Genomic DNA, 20,964 nt, shown 5'->3' with positions numbered 1-20,964 from the left:
TGTAGTTTTCCCTTCTTTGCTCTGGGGGTTCCAGAGAAGGTGGGATCATAAGAAGGCTTTGACCAAGAGGTGGATTCTGGGGTCCCTTGAGTCTGTTGACCCTGATTGCTCTCTCTGCCACGCTCTACTCATACCTTCTGCCTGATTTCTCAAACCGTCTCTGCTCCCTTCAGCTCCACTATGTGGCCAGCTCACTTGGAAGCAGCAGGCCCCAGAGAAGAGGCATTGCTGGCCACAGCCCAGCCAGCAGCCGGGGATCTGCTAAGAACCCTCCTTAACAGTAGGAAGATCCAGGCCTTCCTGCTGCTACCCAGAAGGCTTCTGGCTCACTGCACCAAACAGCAGGTGAAAAGCCAAGGAGAAACCTTTTTTTGTCACCTCTCTACTCCCTTGGCCTAGAAAAGATAGACTTCCTGGTGGTGGGCATTGGAGCCAGGGAAATGTCTTAGAACTGGCCCAGAGCACCTTTTCTCTGGTTATCCTCAGACATTCAGAGTGCCAACCTTGTGTCAGCCCTGAGCTGCCAGGAGACAGGGATGAGTAAAACATATTTTAACTTACCTCAGAGCTCTTAGCCCATTGATAAAGGGCTAAGGTCACCTGATGCCTCTGCTAAGTGCCTTTAAAGGAGTTCCGGGGTGGTGATTGTGAAATCTGAAGTCACCTCTGTGGCTACAGCATCCCCCATCCTCCTCTGGAGCGAGTGATAGGTGGGTGAGACAGTGGGGCCATGTGTAGGCCCAGACAGGGGAAGCAAGGGACAGAATCAGGCAGCATTCCAGCCAAGAAACAGGCCCAGGAAATGTGGCTGAGCCAAGGAATGATGAAAGGCTAATGCTTTGAAAATGCCGAGGAATTAATTGGAACTGTCATGCCAGTGCCCTGTCAAGAGTTTTAACTTGAGAACTTGGGACACCTAGGTAATCCACACACTTTTGAAAGGTATCTGTGGGTGTGTGTATATAGTCATTTTTCTAGGGAGCTGGTCTGTAGATTTTATCAGATTAAGGGTTAAGATGTTCTGGCCTGTGTGGACCCAAGCATTGGGCATAGGCAAAGCAAATAACTTATTTATCAGTTAATGCAAAGTCAGTTTCCCTCCAGCTCTTCCCTCTCCCCTAATAATGGCAAATGCTAAATGTCTTTTAGGATCCTGGAATGTTAGAGCTGGAAGTGCCCTCCAAGATCATCTGGGCCACATCTAGTCAAGGGACTTGCAAGTGTGTCCTCTGAGAGGCATCTCAGAGCCTGATCTATGGGGAGAAGGGAGATAAAGTTGCACACTCAGTTCCCATCCACCACTTCTCCAGAGCAGCCTTGATTTTATCTGTTGTTTACATAAGATTTCTTATGAAAACATGGGTTTTGCTGTTAAAGAAAGAAGTCTGGAAATCACAGTTCTAGTCTACCCCCCACATTTTATTTATCAAGACACTGAGGCATACATACAGGGAAAGGATTTGCCCAAGGTCACAGAGCAAGTTAATCACAACATCACTATCACCTTGTTAGAAATGCAAATTATTGAACCCCACTGCTGACCTGAATCAGAAAGGGTGAGAGTGGCAGCAATCTATGTTTTAATAAGCCCTTCAGGTGATTCTTATGCACACTAAAGTTTGAGATCCGCTGATACTGAGGAAAAAGCTGCCCAAAGACCTGGGTTCCAGGGAAGCGCTACCACTTAACAGGTGCAGCCTTGGGCAAATAATGCCACAGTTCCCTCATCTGTAGAATGAGGGTAATATTTGCCTTGCAGGCGTGTATGGACCAAAAAAGATGATAGGAAAGTGCTCTCTAGAGTATCAGGCTTTGTATGTATGAGTGATCCAGATCCATCCATGCCTGGGTTGTGTGGCCTTGAACTCAGGACTCAGGTCTTCATGTACCAAGGCCAACGTGCTTTCCTTTGGCCTTCAAAGACTGATCTAAAGGCAAGGAACAGAGCACCTGTGTTCGTTTCTAGTCCATGTTCGGAGAGAGTAAGAGCCAAGAATGATTGTTGGCTTGAGTCTGCCTAAAACCTGGGAGTTGTGAAGCCAGGCCCCTAAAGAAGTGTTGCTTCAGACGGAGGCACTACCAGGAAGCAACCTCAGACCTTTTCCTTCTTGATTGGAGATCAGAGACTGATTAGAGAAAAGTCTTTGAACTGCGCACCTTGAATTGGGAAACAGAAGTAGGAACAGGGATGGGGGTCAAGGGATGGGAGCATGGATTATATTATTCAACAACAGTATTCAATAGCTCTGATAGGAGATACTTTATCAGTGAATAACCTGGTTCCTGCCCTCAAGGAACTCCCTGTATTGTGAGGAAGACTGCATGCAAACATAATTATAACAGTGACAAGTGCTGAGATAGAGGTATTGTTCAAGATGCCTGCGGGGCCCATTGTGGGGAAGGACTAAAACTGGACAAGGAGGTGGAACAACTTAATAGAGGACATTGGGCACTAGGTCTTCTAAGGCAAGAGTTTACTAGTCTTAGTAAACAAGGAGTAGAAGGAAGGTAAAAGTCGAGGAGTTGAGAAAGAGCATGACATGTTGGGGCACCAGTGAAGGATAATTGGGACATGGGTTATGTGAAGGACTTGGAAGGTTATGAGGCCAGAGAGAGAGAAGCTGAAAAATGGTATGATCAGACTAGTTGATTTTCCACCAATTCAGCATTGGACACTGAATTGTTCCTTCTTGGAATTTTAACTATCCTCATGCTGCCACTGCCCTCCAGATCTTCGTTTATTATATTCTCTGAGTGTGCTTCATTCTTCCACTAGAGTGCAAGTTCCCCCAGACAGAAACTGTTTCTTCCTCTTCTGTCTCCCTAGCTGAGTATAGGCCAAAGCCCCTATTTGGTACTCAATATGAGCTTGATACATATTATGTCTGAGGATGTGAGACGAAGAACAGCAAGAGGTAAAAGAGACGGAGGAGGGGAAGGGGAGAGATGAGTACTCTTAGAGGATGATAAAAAGAGATAGATGTTCTCAGATTCACTAGCAGCTTATTCCAAAGGCTCCAAGGCTGGTCTCTGCTGCAGCCATTGTGGCCACCTCTGCCTTTAGAGAATAAGACTGTCCTGGAGTAGGGGTGGATGGGTAGGAGGCTCCAGGGCCTGATGGAAGAACAGGCACCACAGTGATAAAGGGCCCACTGGCCTAGGAGTGATAAAGGGCCCACTGGCTTGGGCTTCCAGTCCTGGTTTTGCCACTAACTCCCTGTGTGGCCTTGGTCAAATCTCTTCAGCTCTTGGAGCCTCAGTTCCTGCACCTAAAACCTGAAGGGGTTGGTGCAGCTGAGCATTCCACGAGGGACTTCTTTGTGAAACGTATGGGTGGCTAAGGCCCCTTCTAACTCTGATGTGGCTAAGGCCCAGCAGATAAGTGTCTGTGGCCCTGAGGCTATTCAGGGTAGAAACTGTACAGAAATAAGCCTAGGCCTTGAGCCCTCCCCTTGGTTCTAACCCACCAGTGGAGGTCCAGCCTGGCCCTGTGGGAAACAACAGTTTGACTAGCACTTGGGGCTTTGTTAGTACACAAAAATTAGAGGTCATATGCTTACTGTAATAAAATTCAGGGAGATCCCTGCCCTTATAGCTTATCTCAAGATGTAAATCCCAAGGGCAGAAACTTAATTTTTTAGGAGCAAACTGGAGTATGTGCATATGTATGTGTGGTATGGCTTTTGTTGATGTTCTTAAAGAAATAGAGCCACTAGATGTTAGTATACAAATAGTTTATGCAATAAATAAAGTGTGGTTACAGCTCATTGTCAACGATACAGCATTTTCCAACATGATTTCGGTGAAACAAATTCAACATGATTTTGGTGAAACAAATTAAAACTTCATGAAGTAGTCATAGCACATTCATGCTAGCCAGAGCAAATTGCTGACATTAGGCAAAGCAACTGCACGCGCATTATAGTGGTAGACAAAACGGGACAGGATATATTTTCACTCACCTCTGGTTGGTTTTATGTTTTTTTTGTCATTGAGACTTACATTATGTTTGGGTCAAACAAAAAACCCAAAGAGGTTTTATAAAAGTTTACACCATTAAACAGTACTGTTTAATCCCACAAATAGATAAAGCAAACTACTATAGCTCAATAATACACAAACCAGGACTAAAAATAGTCAATCTACCTATGTGTACAGCTAGCTACGGTACAATAGATATTGAATATGCTGAGTCTTTACAAAAGCATTAACTACTCTAGACAAGCAGGTTCCAGAAATATACTGGTTTGGTTTTCAATGAGAACTAACTGTAGTGCTATTTTGTTTGAAGACTACGCACTCCTCAGTGTCAGACCTGAGGAGAAACAAACTAGGGGAAGGCAGAGAAGGGTTAAGAGGAGACTTGAGCAGGGCTGTTTGGAAAGCTCCGCATTACTTTCCCTGTGCAGTTCTGGACCTGGTTCAAAGAGTAAAACAAAGTATATTGAAACTGTTGGCCCCCAAAAAGGGCATTTGTACAAAGTCCCATACTTACAGCATAGATAGAATGGCAACTGAGTACCTCTCAAGATGAACTTTCCTATGCCAAAGGTTAATGGATATCAATATTGAATAACTATAAAGATATTAATAATTTATTCTAAACTAGAAAAATGGATTTTAGAAGTATTCTCCTGGAAATTAGCATCATGCTATGTGTTTCATTACTTAGAAGAAGAAAAGTTTTGTAGACCATTTCCATAAGGCATATGTCATTTTCCCTTCCATACTTCGCACCTTAAAAGAGAGTGCAATGGCTTTATGTTTTTGGAAGGGCTCCTTTTCCTTTGAGTTGCTTACAGAATGGGTGTCCCGGAATGACCATATCACTCAAGAGTCAAACTTCTTCAGGTCGAAATAACAAGAAGAACAAGATCACAAAATCAACAGAATCTAAGCTCTGAACAGGCTCAGACTTGCTATGAGGTCAAAAAATCAGTGAAAGAATTAGGATTACAAAGCACCTCATGCAAAGCACACTACATCTTGAAAACCACACAAAACACTATGCAGTAAACCTTGCTGAGTGCTTGTATGGTAAGAATCCTGAAGGACACATGCTTAACCACATGAAGGAAACTTGATTTTATTATCAAGGGAGCCAAGGGACCCAATGCTTCTTTGTATTTGCTATTTTATAAATACAGGCAAAACAGAAGAATAAAGAAATGTGCAGAATTTTGTATTTTATGCATGATTATTCTGTAAACCCACAACTTCTCTAATATAAATAAATAAATAAATAAAAGGAATGGAACCAGCTACAGAAAAATAAAGAAATGTGCAGAATTTTGTATTTTATGTATGATTATTCTATAAACCCACAACTTCTCTAAAATAAATAAATAAATAAATGGAATGGATCCAGCTCCCCCAAAAAAGTATGCAGACCTCAATTCAAAGAAAATGTTTCTTTAATAACTAAGAACCAAGCAGGATTTATGCATTCATAATTGTATAGCTCCATTTATAGATACTTGCAGATGATTCATTAATACTGACACTTTTTATACAAAATCCCTTTTGCAAGGACATATTAAATTTAATAGGCTAAAGAGAACTTATGCAATATAATGGTTGAAACTGTACACACAATATCTGTGCACATGGTAATAAAGAGGCCTTGGAAAATTGTTTTTGTCTATAAACTACTACTGCCCTTTGGAAATAAGAGCCCCTTCATGACCCCTGGGCTATTTCCCTGTGACACACAGTGTCACAAACATCATGGCAAAATTCAGTACCAAACCTAGTTTAAGATGAGTTTTGTACATTTGTTTCTATACAATCAAGAAAAAGGATACAATTTGTATCAACTAAAGGACATTCCTGGTTATTCAAGGCATTGCTCCTAGCCGCTTTGGTTCATACACATTTTATGAGAGGAGAAAAATGACAATTGGTTTTAGGAAATAAGAAATACATATCCTGCCTTAAAAATATTTTCTGTACTTGGAGGAGCTTACAATTTTTTGAGTACTAAAAATAAATATGTTCGAGATGAATTACAGCTGACAAGATTAATCTTGTGCTTCCCTGTACACTGTTCAGCTAATAGATACTGCAGTACCTTTGATGATTTTTGTAGGAGGATGAACTAACTGGCGCAAAGGCATTAGAGTCGTCTGAGATTATCAAATACCCTGATTTAGACATGGGGCAGATTTAGAACATCCAAGAAGTTGAAGGTATAAAATGGTGTTTGTGTGAAATAGCAAGCACTTCAGTGGCAATTGTCACTCTCTGTGGACCTACCTGACAGAAAAGACATTTGCACATCATCAATTTGTTGGGGTATGGGAAGATTAGAGGTTAGGAGATGACTGTGAAGCTCTGGTTAACTGAAGAGAAACGTTGGCTGAGATGCAGTCTTGATCAACTGGGACAGAGACAGAAAGCAGCATGCAAGCCATTATCAAACCACCAGAAACAACTCTGACTACAGCCTCACATTCAGAGTGTTTCACACTAAGAAACATTTTAAGCAGTGTCACACCTTCTCATGAAGAAACAAAAGGCCAAGACCCGGCCTTCTTGACTTTCATGAAAAACGACCATAGAAATTAGCAGGTTCCAGCTCAAGAAATAGTGAGCTAGTCATGGTTCAAAATGTTGAAATATACAATGGATTCAAAAACAGGGTTCATTTAGTGCAGCTTTTATAAGAAAAAAAAAAAAAAAACACCAATAAACGCCTCTTCTAGAGGCATTTGGCTACAAAGTTTCCCACCCTGAGCAAGATACAAGTTGCGCAAATTATGCCCCCCCCACCCAAAAGTCTTGTTTTCTTTAGTAACGCATTTAAGAAATATCTAACAGCAAACGCGCCCTCTTTGCAAGGATTTGGCGTGCATAACCGAGCCAGCTTTTAGTGAAGATGCAGCATCCCCTTTAGGATGCTGCATTTTTCCACCTAGAAAATCCCTGGTTTGGTTTCCTAAAGAAATTCTGCTCCACCGATGATTGACCTTATTGCCCAAAGGGTAGACAGCAGGAGAAAGTAGATTACATGGCTGGCCACTGTCCTCCATTACATTTCATCCTTGTGATGTTGAATACTGCATAGGTCATAAATCCAAACAGCATCCATTAGTCCTTCCTTGAGTAAAAGTTTTGTGTTCATCATTTAATGCCATATGGATGTAGCCATTTCTCCTGGGAGTAGGGGAGCAGACTCTGGTAGTAAGTCCCTTGTTTCTGGTCAGACTCCTCTGTGCTTGTCCAGCATATATATATATGCTTGGAAATTTAGTTTATCCATCATCTCTGCAGAAGGCTGCAACCCATTCTCAAATTTTCTGAGGTGAAGAGACTTAAAAGTTAAGAACTGTCAATAAATGTTGACATGTAAAAAGTGCAAAGGAAACAGAACCGATTTGCTCTGGTGCTTAAGAAAGCCATGTTCAAATACTGGCATGTAATTTCACTTTCAAAACTAGTTAAAATTATGAAATGTGAGATAAAATCATCAAGTCAGATTCATGATCTACACAACAATAGACTAAGAACTCTGCAGAGCCTACCTGCTCAGCATCACTACATAAAAGGCTCTACAGAGATATACATCTCAAGTTGAATACATACATTCATACATGCAATATAATTGCTAATAGTAGTTTTGAAATATAGCTCTAGAAGTTTCTATGTGACCCTATAGCTTAGTAACTAAAGATATTGAATGATCAGCTCTCCATGCAATAAAGTATGTATTTACTTTTATATAGCTTTAAATATTACTATTGAAAAATCTTAAAAAGTTAAACATACAATCTGATCCTGACACTCTTGCTGCCTAAATTTGATATATCACCAATACTTTATAATATAGAATATTGACTAAGAAAACACTGGTAATGGAATCCCTTGTGGTTTCTTGCATTTAGGCCTCTCCCCCTGGGTTTTGCCCTCTTTTCCTGCATGGTACAGTGAAAAAGATCATGGGGCTTGGAGTCAGACAACTTGGCTCAGTCATTTGCTAGCAGTGTGAACTTGGCAAGTCACTTAATCTCCCTGGAGCTTCCCTTTCCTTCTCTATCAAATAGGATACTAGTAAGACCTACCTCACAGGGTTGTTATGCACTTAAATGACATAAACATGAGGAAACACTCTAACTTGTAAAGTGCAACACAATTATTAGTTACTATTATGATAGTATTAGTGTATTATTAATATTCATATTCGTATAAAGGAATAAATATTATATCATGTCAACGTGCAGCCCTAAGCTTAGCAACAATCAAGGCTGCCAGTTGCTGGGCATCCGCTGTGTGGGGGTTCTTCTCCATCACTGCAAGAACGATGTTTGAAGGGAAGATATTGCAGAGGTTCTTGTAGGTCTGATACTGGTGCTCTGGGATCATATGCTCCCTTGAATCATTGCACATTCCAACCCAAGGATTCCTCCAAAGCTGCTCCATCTTTTCAGGCACACTCCGGACCATGACTGGCTCATAGCATGGCTGCATGAGGCTGTTATTCAAGGGATAAGAGTGGTAGCCATAGGAGTCAGTTGCACAGGGCAGTGGGTCCCAGCTGGCATGCTGTTCCCGGCACAAGGGAGGTCGTCTTTGCCTCGTGGGGTTGCTTTCATAGAGGCGGGAGTCAGAAATGCTGTCCATCCGAGTCATCACCAGTGCACGGCCTGGTTGGGGAGTTGCCCCAGGATGGATATTGGGGGGCATGGGGTAGTCTCCTGGACAGCTGGAGCATGATCCAGTTGCTGGGTGCTGGGCATGCAGAGCTAAGTGGGGAACTGACTGCTTGTGGGGGCCTTGCTTAGAATCCTCTTGGCCATAGCTCTGCACTCGTGTTAAGGCTTCATGGTAACCATGAGGAAAAGGCTGTAGACGGTTCTGGGATGCTGAGCGATGCAGCTTCAAACTGCCTTCGGGATGGGCATCTGCTACAGCCAAGTACAGGTTGTTGTAAGAGGAATAGTTGTCATTCCTGGTATGGCTCATATGGCTGTCAGGACAGAGGTTGGGATTCCGGGTGTATATCCCTCGTTCTGTTTCAGCCATATAATACTCTCGATTATGCATGTTGTTGATGTTCAGTTTGGAGAAATCACCTAACATTGAGTAGTAGCCATGGTCCCCCAATGACTCAACCTTTGCGTATTGCTCAGAATAGCTAATAGGGGTCCCATGGCTGTTGGTAACCAGGATAGGAGGGTACTGCATGCTGGCCATGTGCTCCAAGGAGGCCTTCTGGTGGAGAAAATGGGAAGAACCCGGTACTGGGCTGCTGGCCGAACGGGTGTTGAGTGCACCCACTGCATGACTTTTGGGGAGTGGGATTGTAGGGACACTCAGGGCAGTCACAAGTGAGGGGACAGAACTGGCCTCAGGTTTACGGGCAATGGGCAGCCATTCCTTAGGCTCCACAGCCACAGACCGGATGCTGGGATCTGACTGGCGCTTTGGAGCCACACGTTTGACTTCTGAGGTTATCTCACCTTTGGCACCAGACATCCCTATGCCACACTTGGCCAGGGTGCCTTCACTCATGGTTTTCACTGTGGACAGTTTGGCACTGATACGGAGCTCATCAGCCACCGAACGCTGGGGCTGGTTGGCCCGCTCTGGATGGTAGTATTTGCACTTGTGGCCGTAGGTGCATTTTTTGCCTGAAAAATAATGCCTTGGCGTAAGATTCTCATAGTGGTGCAACTCTCTGTGCCAGAAACTGTTTTAACAATCTGGTCACTCACATTGGTCACACAAGGTTTTACTGTTTGGGATTAAAGTGGAAAATTAACTGTCCAAAAAGATGAGATACAGACAACACCAAGGAGGCATCAAACATTGTGAGGGGAGAGGGAGAAAGGGGAAAGCTGGGGAGGAAATGGCAATGTAAAAGCTAAGAGCTGAGCAGTTAAATAGATTTCATTTTCCTGTAATTCACAACCTTGCCTGGGTATAATCTGCATGCTGAGGGTGTATAGGGTAGCAGAAGGCAGCCTGGTGCAGTGCAAGTAGTGAGGTTTGGAGGTAAGTTAGACCTAAGCTTCAATTCCATTACCAGCTGTTTGACCTTGGTAAGTGACTTTACTTTCTGAGCCTCATTTTCCCCTCCTATAAACAAGGTTCATAATCATGCCTATATATAAGATTGTGACGATTAGTGTGATAATGAGCATGAAAACACTGTGATTTAAGTAAATGTTAATTGAAAACAAAAACCAAGATGTCCCATAAAAACAAATGACTAACCAAAAAGAATGAACATTCAAAGCAGCCTTGGACCAAGGAGACTATGTTGCATTGTTAGGCTCACAAACTCTGCATCAGAGAGACTTGGGTAAGATTATGAAGATGTTCTAGAAAACTATATTTCAAAAGAGCAAAAGAAAATGAAGTTTGGAGGGAAACCAGAAAATAACAGATTGGAGGAAAAGGGTATTATTAGTTGACAGTGGGTGCAGTCACCTGCCTGAAAGATTTGCTCTTCTTGGGGTCACACCCAGTTTGGCATTGCCCTTTCTGCTTCCGTAGGCCATCTGGGTTTCTGCATTGTCCTGCTCCAAGCAACTTCGCTCAGGACTTAGGCAGCTGGAGTAAATGGGTCATTTTAACAAGTGACAACTAATCTTCCCTTGAATTCTGGTTACCTTTTTCTTATGGAGTTTTTAGGTTTTATCTTTAAATACCTAACAGAGAATATATAAGGGAACTCACAGAAAGTGGACAAGTCAGGATTTCCCATTTGAAAGGGAAAAGTTGAAAGGTATTCACAGAGTCCTTGTGTTTCCCTTAGCATAGAAATCAGTTTTTCATGTAAGGTACTCACCATAAGGGCATGGTTGCTTCTTATGTTCAGGAACAACAGGTCTCTTTCTTAAGAAATTTTCAAGGCTTGGGCCATGGCGTCCTAAAGGATCATCTGGAGGCATAAATCTGAAAGTAAGCAAGCAAGATGTGAATGTCTTCCCTTCTGTCCCCACCACCCCTGACCAGGAGGTCAGTCCTTTATCTCTTGCTTATACTGTTGTCACAGCCCTTCCTGCTTCAAGTCTATCTTCTACTAATCCAGCAGTTCTTCCCTTTGTTACCACTTCACCACATAGGAAGGATAATTTTCCTTGTGCATCACAATTCCACTGACCATATGTTCCAGCCACACAGGCATGCTTGCTGGTTCCCCCAACATGTCACCCACTTTTACACCTTCAGAGCTTTATTCATGATGTCTCCTTCACATGCAATGCCCAGAGGCCCCTTTCCTCTGTCTCTAAACTTCATTGCAAATGACATCTCTGTGAGGCCTTTTCTTGCCATTTCACATAGACATAGCAATTAAAAATATCTCTACTATAGCACTTATCACAATGCATTGTGGTTGTCTCTTTCTCTGTTCCACTAGACTTTGAGCCCTTAAGCATGAGTTCTGTTTCTTATTCAGCTTTTTATTCTCCTGGCAACCAGCATAATACATGGTACACAATAAGTGCTCAGTAAATATTTATTGAAATGAAATGAAATCTCTTCTTAATGATAACTTGGATGTAGGCTGTTCAGAGCTTATGGAAAAGACACATACTTGTCATTTACAAAAGAATACATCAGCAACCGTTCATCTATAAACTTCTTCCATTCTGGCTTTTCGACTTGAAGGTCTCGGTAGTTATCATTGGACACAATGATACCATCGGAATCAAACGCTAGTTTGACTATGAACCGGTCATCATAGCAGACAACTCTCCTGCCCTGGACCCTTCGGGATGGAGTGAAGACGAGAATCTTTTCCTTCTCCAGTTTACGCAGGATATCTTGATCTGTCAAATGTGGATTATGCATCACAGAGTGGAAATCATCTTCAGAAATTAACAGCATTATCCTCAAATTATAAACACACAAATTTGTACTACATGAATATGTTAGTTGCTCTTAGAGAGAAAGAAGGCTCTATTTCTAGCTATGTCACCAATTTGAATTGTGACTTTAGGCAAGTCACCTTCCCTTTGGGACTTCAGTTTTATTTTAAATAAAATGAAGGAACTGGGTTCAATGGCATCTAAGTTTAAAAATCTTCCATGAAGAATCAAAAATAACACTGGTACCCCTAGGATTCTTGGTACTTGCTTTGCCCTTTGTCCAAAGCATCAGCTTTCAGCTATTGAAAAACACAGGGCAGTTGGCTGAGGATGTGTTTGCCAGAGGAAAGTAAAGCATCTCTCTTAGGGAACCACATTTTGTCTTCTGCCTGAAGGAAGGCCAAAAGTAAGGGGAAATATCAAGCTATATCACATAAATACTAGTCCCCATTCCTTTCGGCCCCCTAATTGCTGAGGAGAGAAAGCTTGCAGACTGGGCTTGAGTAGGGCCAGGATCCACTCTCAGACTGAGCCTGGGAGTCTGTGCAGCTACTGGCAGACAGTTCCACACACAGTTCTGACAGCCATTCACTGGATTTTCCTATTAAATACATTGGGCAACAGTTGATACTCAGAGGACTGGGGGTCTGTAAGCTCTTGTGGTCTTAAGCACTTTTGCCTTCATGGGCCCCTTTCTCCATAAAGAAATATGAAAAATGATATTTTATGACTGCATTGCTATAAAGACAAATATGATCCAGCTAGATTCTTTATATTTTTTAAAGAAAATAAAATTAAAACCTTTCTGTAGATCCTTAAAAGTATCATGGGCCCCAGGCACTAGTCCTACTCTACATCATGGATAAGTTGGCTCTGACTAACATGGGATTTTCCCCTTCTCTATTCTATTCCAATTTGAAAAGTCCACAACCATGTCCCTGGTACAGAATGAGGTTCAATGTCTACCATGATTTCTTTAGTCTTTTCGATCGCTCAGTCACGTTTCATAACCAGATTCATCCCCTTTTAGTCAGAAGTCTAAAGTCAAATAGAAAAGAACTGTTTTTTTCAACTTCGTGCTTTATCCTTTGCTGAAGTGAGGTTGTCTCTATTTAACTGCCCCATGCCACAAAGCAGTGACCATTTTATTTGGATCAAGAAAAGTACTTTTTAAAAAATACACTTAATTAAATATTTTTCAATATGCTTAATAACTTAGAAAAATAATTATCTCAGTCATGATCATCAACCTCTTCCCAAACTATCTTGCTAGATGTGCCTCTGAATGAGAAGGAATGTCGTATTTGAAATATTACCTGTAATTGGTGCATCAGGGCGGGATTGCTCCTTTCTCCATGCAGGCACAAATACAGTAATATCTTTATGGCCTTTATCGAGAAACCAATCCACAGCAAGTTGTATTCCTCTGCAGGAGAATCCTTCTTTATTCCCATGGCTTTAGGAAGATAGAGAATGACAGGAAAGCAGATAGACAACAATTAAGAAACAAATACCCCAAGCAGGTTTTTTCTTGGTACCAAGGAATTAACAATAGACATTTTCTGTCTTGATGATCCAAAAGAACATATTTTTAAAAAGAGCAAATGAAAGTCTTTTTTATTCAATCATTACAAATATTACCACTATTGTTACAACTTCATTCTAGGCCAGAGATGGTTAATTACAAATCCCAACGTATAGCTGCCCTGGTAGCTATTTCTAATCTCTAGTTCAGCTTTCTCTCTTAACTTTCTGTTTCTACTTCCACCTTCTTTTCAAAGATTCACATTTGTAGGAGAAAAAAAGAGGAAGTGTCACAAGAGGTTTAGATAAAGGTTATGTGGAGGATTAGTAAGAGATGACTCTTAAACACACATATTAAGTTTAAAAAAGACAAATGCTGACAGAAAATGCTTATACTTATATCCATTTAATTAAATACAATGCACCAACAAAAATCATGTTCTTGAAAATTTTAGGATATGGGAAATGCTCACAATACAATGCTAAAAGAGAAGAAACAAGGTTACAGGCTATATTGAATGTAATCCCAATTTTGCAGACAAAAATCTATGTATAAGCTTAGAAAAAATACTAGAAATAGATACATTAAAATATTAATAATTGATAACCTGCATACGGGGGTTAAAAGTGACATTTCCTTTCTCTAATTACAAAATTTCTTCAATAATCAAGTATTCCTTTTATAATCAGAACATGATGTATAAAGAGAAGAAAGTCTACCACAATTACTTTTAAAAGCCAAAGAGAATTCATTTGAATGGAAATTGGAAGAGGGAAAATCTGCAGATAAATTGAGGAAAGATACCTTTATTGTGACCATCTTAAAAATTCAAAAATGGTGTACCAAACTTTTGCTTGGATTGTCTGTGAAAATTATTATTTTAATCAAATATAGTATCTGGTGCTCTGACTTATACATAAACCACACTAAATTATAGTTAATTAAACAGCTTGGCTGTTACAACAAATTGGCATATATGCACCAATTCTATTACAATAAAGTGTATACTGCCTGTCAAACAAGACTGATCAGAAGAAAAGAATGGTTTTGGTAGAAGGCTAGTTAAGACCCACAAGGCCATGAGGGTCCTCTCTTTAGATTCCTCACTCTCACTACAACAGAAATTAGATCCAACCTTATTGTACTTTTTGGGTGAATTCATACATAATCTCAGAAGCTCTATCAACACATGCACTGCAAGACTTCCCAATGTCCTGTCACTATTGAGGTACATTGCAAAAATGTATTAAGTACCTTTGTTAACATTTCCAAGCATATGCTAATCATGTTTAAAAGTCCCCAGTGAGTACCATAACGCAATTCTACTACTATATTGAAAGTTGGAAGCATTTAAAGAAAAAAAAACACATTTAACTACCAATATACTCTATGGTAGCCCTAGAGAAAACTACCACTCTTTGCTTCTGAAAAGTTGAATAGTGGGTTAAATTCGGCAAGTCCACCGTTCTTAAAGGGTTAATATTGAATTAACCTAGCAGGAGACAGGCAGATAGGGAAGACATCCAGCTGTGATTTTTTCCCATTGCTATAGGGCTGGGTAAGTATGAAGAATAATATGAACTTGGAAAAATCATCAGAATTTCCATTAGAAGGGGGAATTTGGGGGAAAGGGGATGGAATTTCAATTCACTTATAGCAGTGTTATAAAATGTGTTCTTTCCCCAAACACAGTATAAGTTCATAAATAAATACAAGAGTAACATTTCCTGTTGGATACACTAACATTATATTTTATATTGCCAAATTATTCATTTAAAATACTTTTCCTCATTACAAAAGTAATATATGCTCCTAGAAAATGTGAAAACATGTAAAATATAAAGAAAATTAAAAAAAAAAACAACCCAAGTGCTATGCTACCACCCAGAAATAAACACTATTAGTATTTTGATCTATTTGTTTTCTGGTAGTAATTCCTTAATATAATGAGACAATTATAATATTAAGAAAAAATGTAACATACCTAGAGCATTCCATTAAGAACATATAAAACCATGCCATTGGAGCATTCCATATGGCTTATTAATGCCGAATAAGAATCAGAAGGCATTTTCAACAATGAAGACCTACATAAGGGCCCAGTATGCAAAGTTGAGTGCTCAAAAATATTTAAGGAATGGATACATTTTTTAAAAAAAGGAAAATAAAGTAACACTTGCAAAACGACCTGTTTTTGCTCAAACCCACAAAATGTCCTTTTGCAATCTAAATAGGCTAAAGCACTTAGGATCTGCAAGTCATATGGAGTGTCTTAAAAATACTACAGCTTGCTTTGTCTAGTAAAGTAGCATAGAAACATATTATGATCCAGGTTCTTAAGCCAAATTCTGCCTAGAGAATTTGGTTTAGGAACCTGGCCTCTGGCCTCTCCCTCTGCACTTTTTTAGTTCAAATATTTGGGCTTCTCCCAGGCCTTACAAAGAATATGGTGGAATTTACATTTGAAAGCCCTAATATTCCTCAGTTTTTGGTTTTCTCACCCAAAGAAGACAGCACTCAGAATTAATTTACTCTTTAGGATTTGAGCATATGTGAATCATAGGTACACCACATTTGAGCATAAGTGAATCACAGGTACACCACAACCACAAATGTTAAACAAATGCCATCAATGACAAACAAGGCACCATGATTTCAATGCAGGCTCATCCAACATGCTAAGAAGCGACAGATGCTAACATGTAGCCTGTCTAAGAAATATCAATCTAATGAGAAAGTTACAGCTAATCAATGGGGAAAACAATAGAATTTAGAACAAATTCATAAGCCTCCCTGTATCTCTGAAATTTGATCATGTCAAATGTGACTGAAGAATAAATGGGACTAATCAGAAACTTATGTAGTCAGACAAGACAAGGGAAGAGAAGCTAACAGTAACACAGCTGGTAATTTAAAAAATATCATGTGTGAAAGGATAAACAAAATGTAGTATATACATACAGTGGAATATTATTCAGCAGTAAGAAGGAATGAAGTCCTGAAGCCTGAAGTACCTGAGGACATGGATGAACCTTGAGGACATTATGTTAAGTGACATAAATCCAGAAAGAAAAGGAGAAATACTGTATGATCTCACTGATATGAACTAATTATAACAGATAAACTCAAAGACATAAAATATAGAATTCAGGTTACCAGGATATAGAATGAGGCTAAAGAATAGGGAGCAGTTGCTTAATATGTGCAGAATGTTTAACTTGGTTGAACTTAAAAGTTTGGAAATGGACAAAGGTGATGGTAGCACATTATTGTGAGAAAAATTAACAGTGCTGAATGGTGTGTGAGTGTGGTAGAAAGGGGACATTTAGAGTCATGTATGTCACCAGAAGGAAAGTTGGACGTTAAAACATAGGAATGTATAACCCAGTGAATCTGGTGGTGGACGATGTCCATGCTTAACTGTACAAATATTGAAAAGTTCTTTCATGAACTAGAACAAATGTATGACACTATTATAAGGAGTTAATATGGTATATGGGGAAAAGGTACTTATTGCAAACTATGGACTATAGTTAACAGTAATATTTTAATACTCTTTTCATCAACAGTAAAAAATGTACTACACCAATAGTATGGGTCAATAATAGGAGGGAAAATGGGAGGATTTCGGTTTCCTTTTTTATTTTTATTTATTTTCTGGAGTAATGAAAATGTTCTAAAATCAATCATGGGGTTGTATGCACAACTTTGTGATGATACTGTGAACTGTGATTGTACACTTTGGATGGTTTGTAAGGTATGTGAATATGTCTCAATGAAACCGCATTAAAAACATCATGTGGTCCATTATGCACAATTTTAGTGTGCTCTTAAAATTAAAGTTGAGTGCTGAGTTTTGCTTTATTTAGATTGTGTGAGGTACAATTTAGCAAAGAAACTCATACAGGAGAAAAAGGTCACCTTCCAGTCAATGTGACAGTTTGCTAGACATGTTGACACTAATCACCTTGATAATTAATTTCTTCATTACCCCTTACAAAGCAAAAGAACCATAGAGTGCCCTTCATAATCAGAGCTTGAACAGAATTCAAAAGTGGCTAAGCCTACTTATAATTATACCTAAAGTGTCACCCTCAGAGAACCTCTTTCATCACTTAGATGTGGCCTCTCTCTCTAAACCCACTCTGCAAGTGAACTCACTGTCCTCTCCCTATGTGGGTCATGACTCCCAGGGGTGTAAGTCTCCCTGGCAACATGAGAAAGGGTTCCCATGGATGGGCCAGGACCTGGTGTCCTAGGATTGAGAAAGCCTTCTTGACCAAAAGGGGGAAGGGAAATGAAAGAAAATAAAGTTTCAGTGGCTGAGAGATTTCAAATGGAGTTGAGAGATCATTCTGGAGGTTATTCTTACGCATTATATAGATATCCCTTTTTAGTTTTTGGTGTATTAGACTAGCTAGAAGGAAATACCTGAAACTGTTGAACTACAATCCGGTAGCCTTGATTCTTGAAGATGATTGTATATAGCTTATATAGTGTGATCGTGTGATTGTGAAAACCTTGTGGCTCACATTCCCTTTATCCAGTGTATGGACAGATGAGTAGAAAAATGGGGGCAAAAAAGTAAATGAATAAAAGGGGGATGGGGGCTATGGGATGTTTGGGGTGTTGTTTTTTACTTTTATTTTATTCTTATTTTTACTTTTTTAATGAATGAGTAATTAAAATGTTAAAAAATTGAGTGATACTGTGAACAATTGCTTGTACACTTTGGATGATTGTATGGAATGTGAATATATCTCAATAAAATTGCATAAAAAAAGACAAGGAAGATCCTGAATCACCATGAAGTCAAAGTCATCAGAGATTTTCTGGGTTCTTTTCATCCCCATCCCCCAAACACAAAGCTCTTGAAAAAGGGTAGATCTTGGTAAAGTGATCCAATTTAGGGTGTCTGGTTTGGTAAGAAATTGAATTGGGCAAATCCAGTACCCCTTTCCTTCAAGAATCACTCTATCTTATGCCTGACAGGAAGGGAGCAGAGATACCTTTGGCCCTTTGAACATAGAAATTACCTAATCCTTTTCACTGGCTCACAGCATCATTTTAATTGCTGTAGTATTGTATGCAGGTCATTTAACCTTGTTACTATGCTTCTGGCTTCCCCTCATTAAAACAGGGGAGATGTCTAGTCTGCTTTACCCACCTTGTGATGATGCTGTCATGATTTAAAAGATGAGAAAAAGGAAATCTGTAAATATATTCTTTGCTACTAGCAGAGACAAAAAATATTCTTAATAACACTAACTGCCACATAACATTGCATGTTATTGTTGAAAGAGCATTAGAGTCAGATTCAAGTTTGAATCAAACATTTGTCATTTATTATCTGCAAAATGAGGCTAGTCTGTTCTTGTAGGGTTTTTAGTGAGGAGTAAATCATATATGCAAAAGTACCTGTCACAGAATAGGTATTCATAAATGCTAGCTTCATATCATTCATTCGAAGCCAGAAGACTTAAGTTCAAGTTCTCACTTTGCTACATACTAGCTACCTAGCCATAGGGAAGTTACTTAACCTTGCAGAGAGTCAATTTACTCATCTGTAAGATAAGGTTGTTGTGAGGGTTATATATTAAACAGGACTATATATTAAAATTTACCTCCAGATAGCCTGGTAGGCAACTCCTGCACATCAGCAAGACACCCCCCCCCCCCATTTCTGCTCCCTTGTGCCTCGGTGGGAGTACCCAATACTGTGCTATGTGCTGTGGGGAAAAAAAGAAAGGTATAAAGCAAGCTCCCTGCTCTCAAAGACAATGAGATAATCAAATTAAAAACTTGCCAGTCTAAGGCTATTTACTTTGATCTGATTGCTTAAGGTCTAAGGATTCCAGTGACTTAATTATTAAGCAATGGTGGACTCAGTAGGAAGCAGGCTCCTGATTACTGGGAATTTTTAAGCCAAGGCTGGATGACAACTCATTAAGGAAATAGAAGGAATTCATATGTCTCTCTGACATGAAATAAAAAATTACATGAGAGAGTACGGAATTTGAAGGCACTATAGGTATTGTATTAGTTTCCTATTGCTGCTTTAACAAATGACCACAAACATCATGGCTTAATATAACACAAATTTGATTTCTTACAGCTCTTAAGCTCAGAAGTCTAAAATCAAGGTGTTGACAAAACTGTGTTCCTTCTGGAGGCTTCAGGGAAGAAACTGTTTCCTTGCTTTTTTCAGCTTCTACAGGCAGCCCACATTCCTTGGCTCATGGCCCGTCTCTCACATCACTCTAATCTCTTGCTTCCATCATAACATCTACTACTGACTGTGATCCTCCCAACTCCCTCTTATAAGGAACTTTGTGATCACAATGGGTCCACTTGTCTAATTTATATAATTTCTCCCATCTCAAGATCCTTAATTATATCTGCAAAGTGCCTTTTACTATGTAAGGTAACATATTCCCAGGTTTCAGGGATTAGGATGTGGAGATCTTTGGGGGCCATTATTCAGCTAGCACAAATAATGAAGCTCAGAGACAGAATAAATCATTGGGATAAAAAATATCAGGGAGGTCTTTGTGGAGGTGGTGCATCTCGAAAGGTATGAAGATAAGGAGGAAGTTATTTCTAAGCTAGGAAATGACATGAATGCAGGTAATGAGGTAGAAATCAATATAACATATATGGAGACTGTTAAAGAGACTCATGTATATGCTATAATTATGACAGTTGAGATCAAATGAGAGGAGGGAAAACCCATATCTTAAAGAATCTAAAAGATAGATAGAGGCATCAAATCCTGGTAGAAAAGCAATTGGGAATTACTGCAGGTTCCTAAGTAAGCCCCTAAGTAGTTTCAAAATGATTACTCTAGGAGAAGTAGGGATGGGAAAAGGGACCCTGAGAGGAGCAAAAGTTGAATGGCTGTATCTCCTCGGAAGCATCACTGATATCTAAGCTGTCTTCGGTACAACTAAAAACAAATTGACAATGATGTCAAAGGAGAGAGAAAAGGCAGGGGCAGGATGACTTTAGCCTCTGTCCACCTACTCTGGCACAAGCCACAAACAACAACCAAGGGCACTGTATAGTGCTTTTCAAAGAAAGGTGACTTTCATGAGCTTAGGGCAGTCTTAAAAAAAGAGAGAGAAAATATACCAGGCTTACCTCATTGCCACATTACTTCCATCAATGACAATTGGCCTCAAATTATCACTGCTGTCTATTTCATCTTCAAGAGACAGCTCAGCGTTTGCAGTCTCTCTGGAAATGGGCCCACGAGGTACTAACAGACTCAAGTTGACCTGTCCTTCCAAATCACCTTTGTTTCCAAGTCTGACAAGCTCTGCCAATACATCATTAATAAGTGATTCTGGGCCTAGCTTGTTCAGCACTGATCTAATCTGTTCCTCTGCATAGCCCAGCTTTAGAGCAAAGTCCATCTTGGCTTGATATTCCTTCTCCAGGTCAAGCTTCCCATCCTGTAGAATGCTGCTTCCAGAGAAACTTGGATGATCCAGGCAGGGAGATCGACAGAGCTGGCGGTGTGACTTAGAGAGCATCTCTCTTTTCTTCAACTGAGCATATCCAGGTTGGTAGCTGTTGTTGCCACTCCTCTTAAGGTTCATCTGTTCAGGGTCACTCTCAGAG

General features: G+C 40.0%; 2 protein-coding genes across 3 annotated transcripts in view; one reads left to right on the top strand and one right to left on the bottom strand.

The window, feature by feature from the left end:
- LAS1L (LAS1 like ribosome biogenesis factor) overlaps window positions 1-5,281 on the top strand; it is a 30,418-nt gene extending 25,137 nt beyond the window's left edge. Inside the window, exons 15-16 of one of the 2 annotated variants that reach the window (XR_005214928.1) lie at window positions 174-345; window positions 1,150-5,281. The gene's annotated coding sequence lies outside the window, so the exon portion shown is untranslated. Of the gene's footprint in view, window positions 1-173 lie in introns of both variants that reach the window. The other variant, XR_005214927.1, reaches the window with a different exon arrangement.
- Window positions 5,282-6,757: 1,476 nt separating this feature from the next.
- ZC3H12B (zinc finger CCCH-type containing 12B) overlaps window positions 6,758-20,964 on the bottom strand; it is a 94,308-nt gene continuing 80,101 nt past the window's right edge. Inside the window, exons 2-6 of the mRNA XM_037823742.1 lie at window positions 20,482-20,957; window positions 13,133-13,272; window positions 11,543-11,777; window positions 10,793-10,899; window positions 6,758-9,629 (exon numbers count right to left, since the gene is read on the bottom strand). Coding sequence (XP_037679670.1) covers window positions 8,209-9,629; window positions 10,793-10,899; window positions 11,543-11,777; window positions 13,133-13,272; window positions 20,482-20,957 — 2,379 coding nt within the window. The 3' untranslated portion in view covers window positions 6,758-8,208. The remainder of the gene's footprint in view (window positions 9,630-10,792; window positions 10,900-11,542; window positions 11,778-13,132; window positions 13,273-20,481; window positions 20,958-20,964) is intronic.

This window comes from Choloepus didactylus (genome assembly GCF_015220235.1).
Source record: "Choloepus didactylus isolate mChoDid1 chromosome 24 unlocalized genomic scaffold, mChoDid1.pri SUPER_24_unloc1, whole genome shotgun sequence".
In the NCBI taxonomy this organism is placed as follows: Eukaryota; Metazoa; Chordata; class Mammalia; order Pilosa; family Megalonychidae; genus Choloepus; species Choloepus didactylus.
Note: the sequence above shows the minus strand (reverse complement) of the source record. Positions and strands in the feature narration are given on the sequence as shown.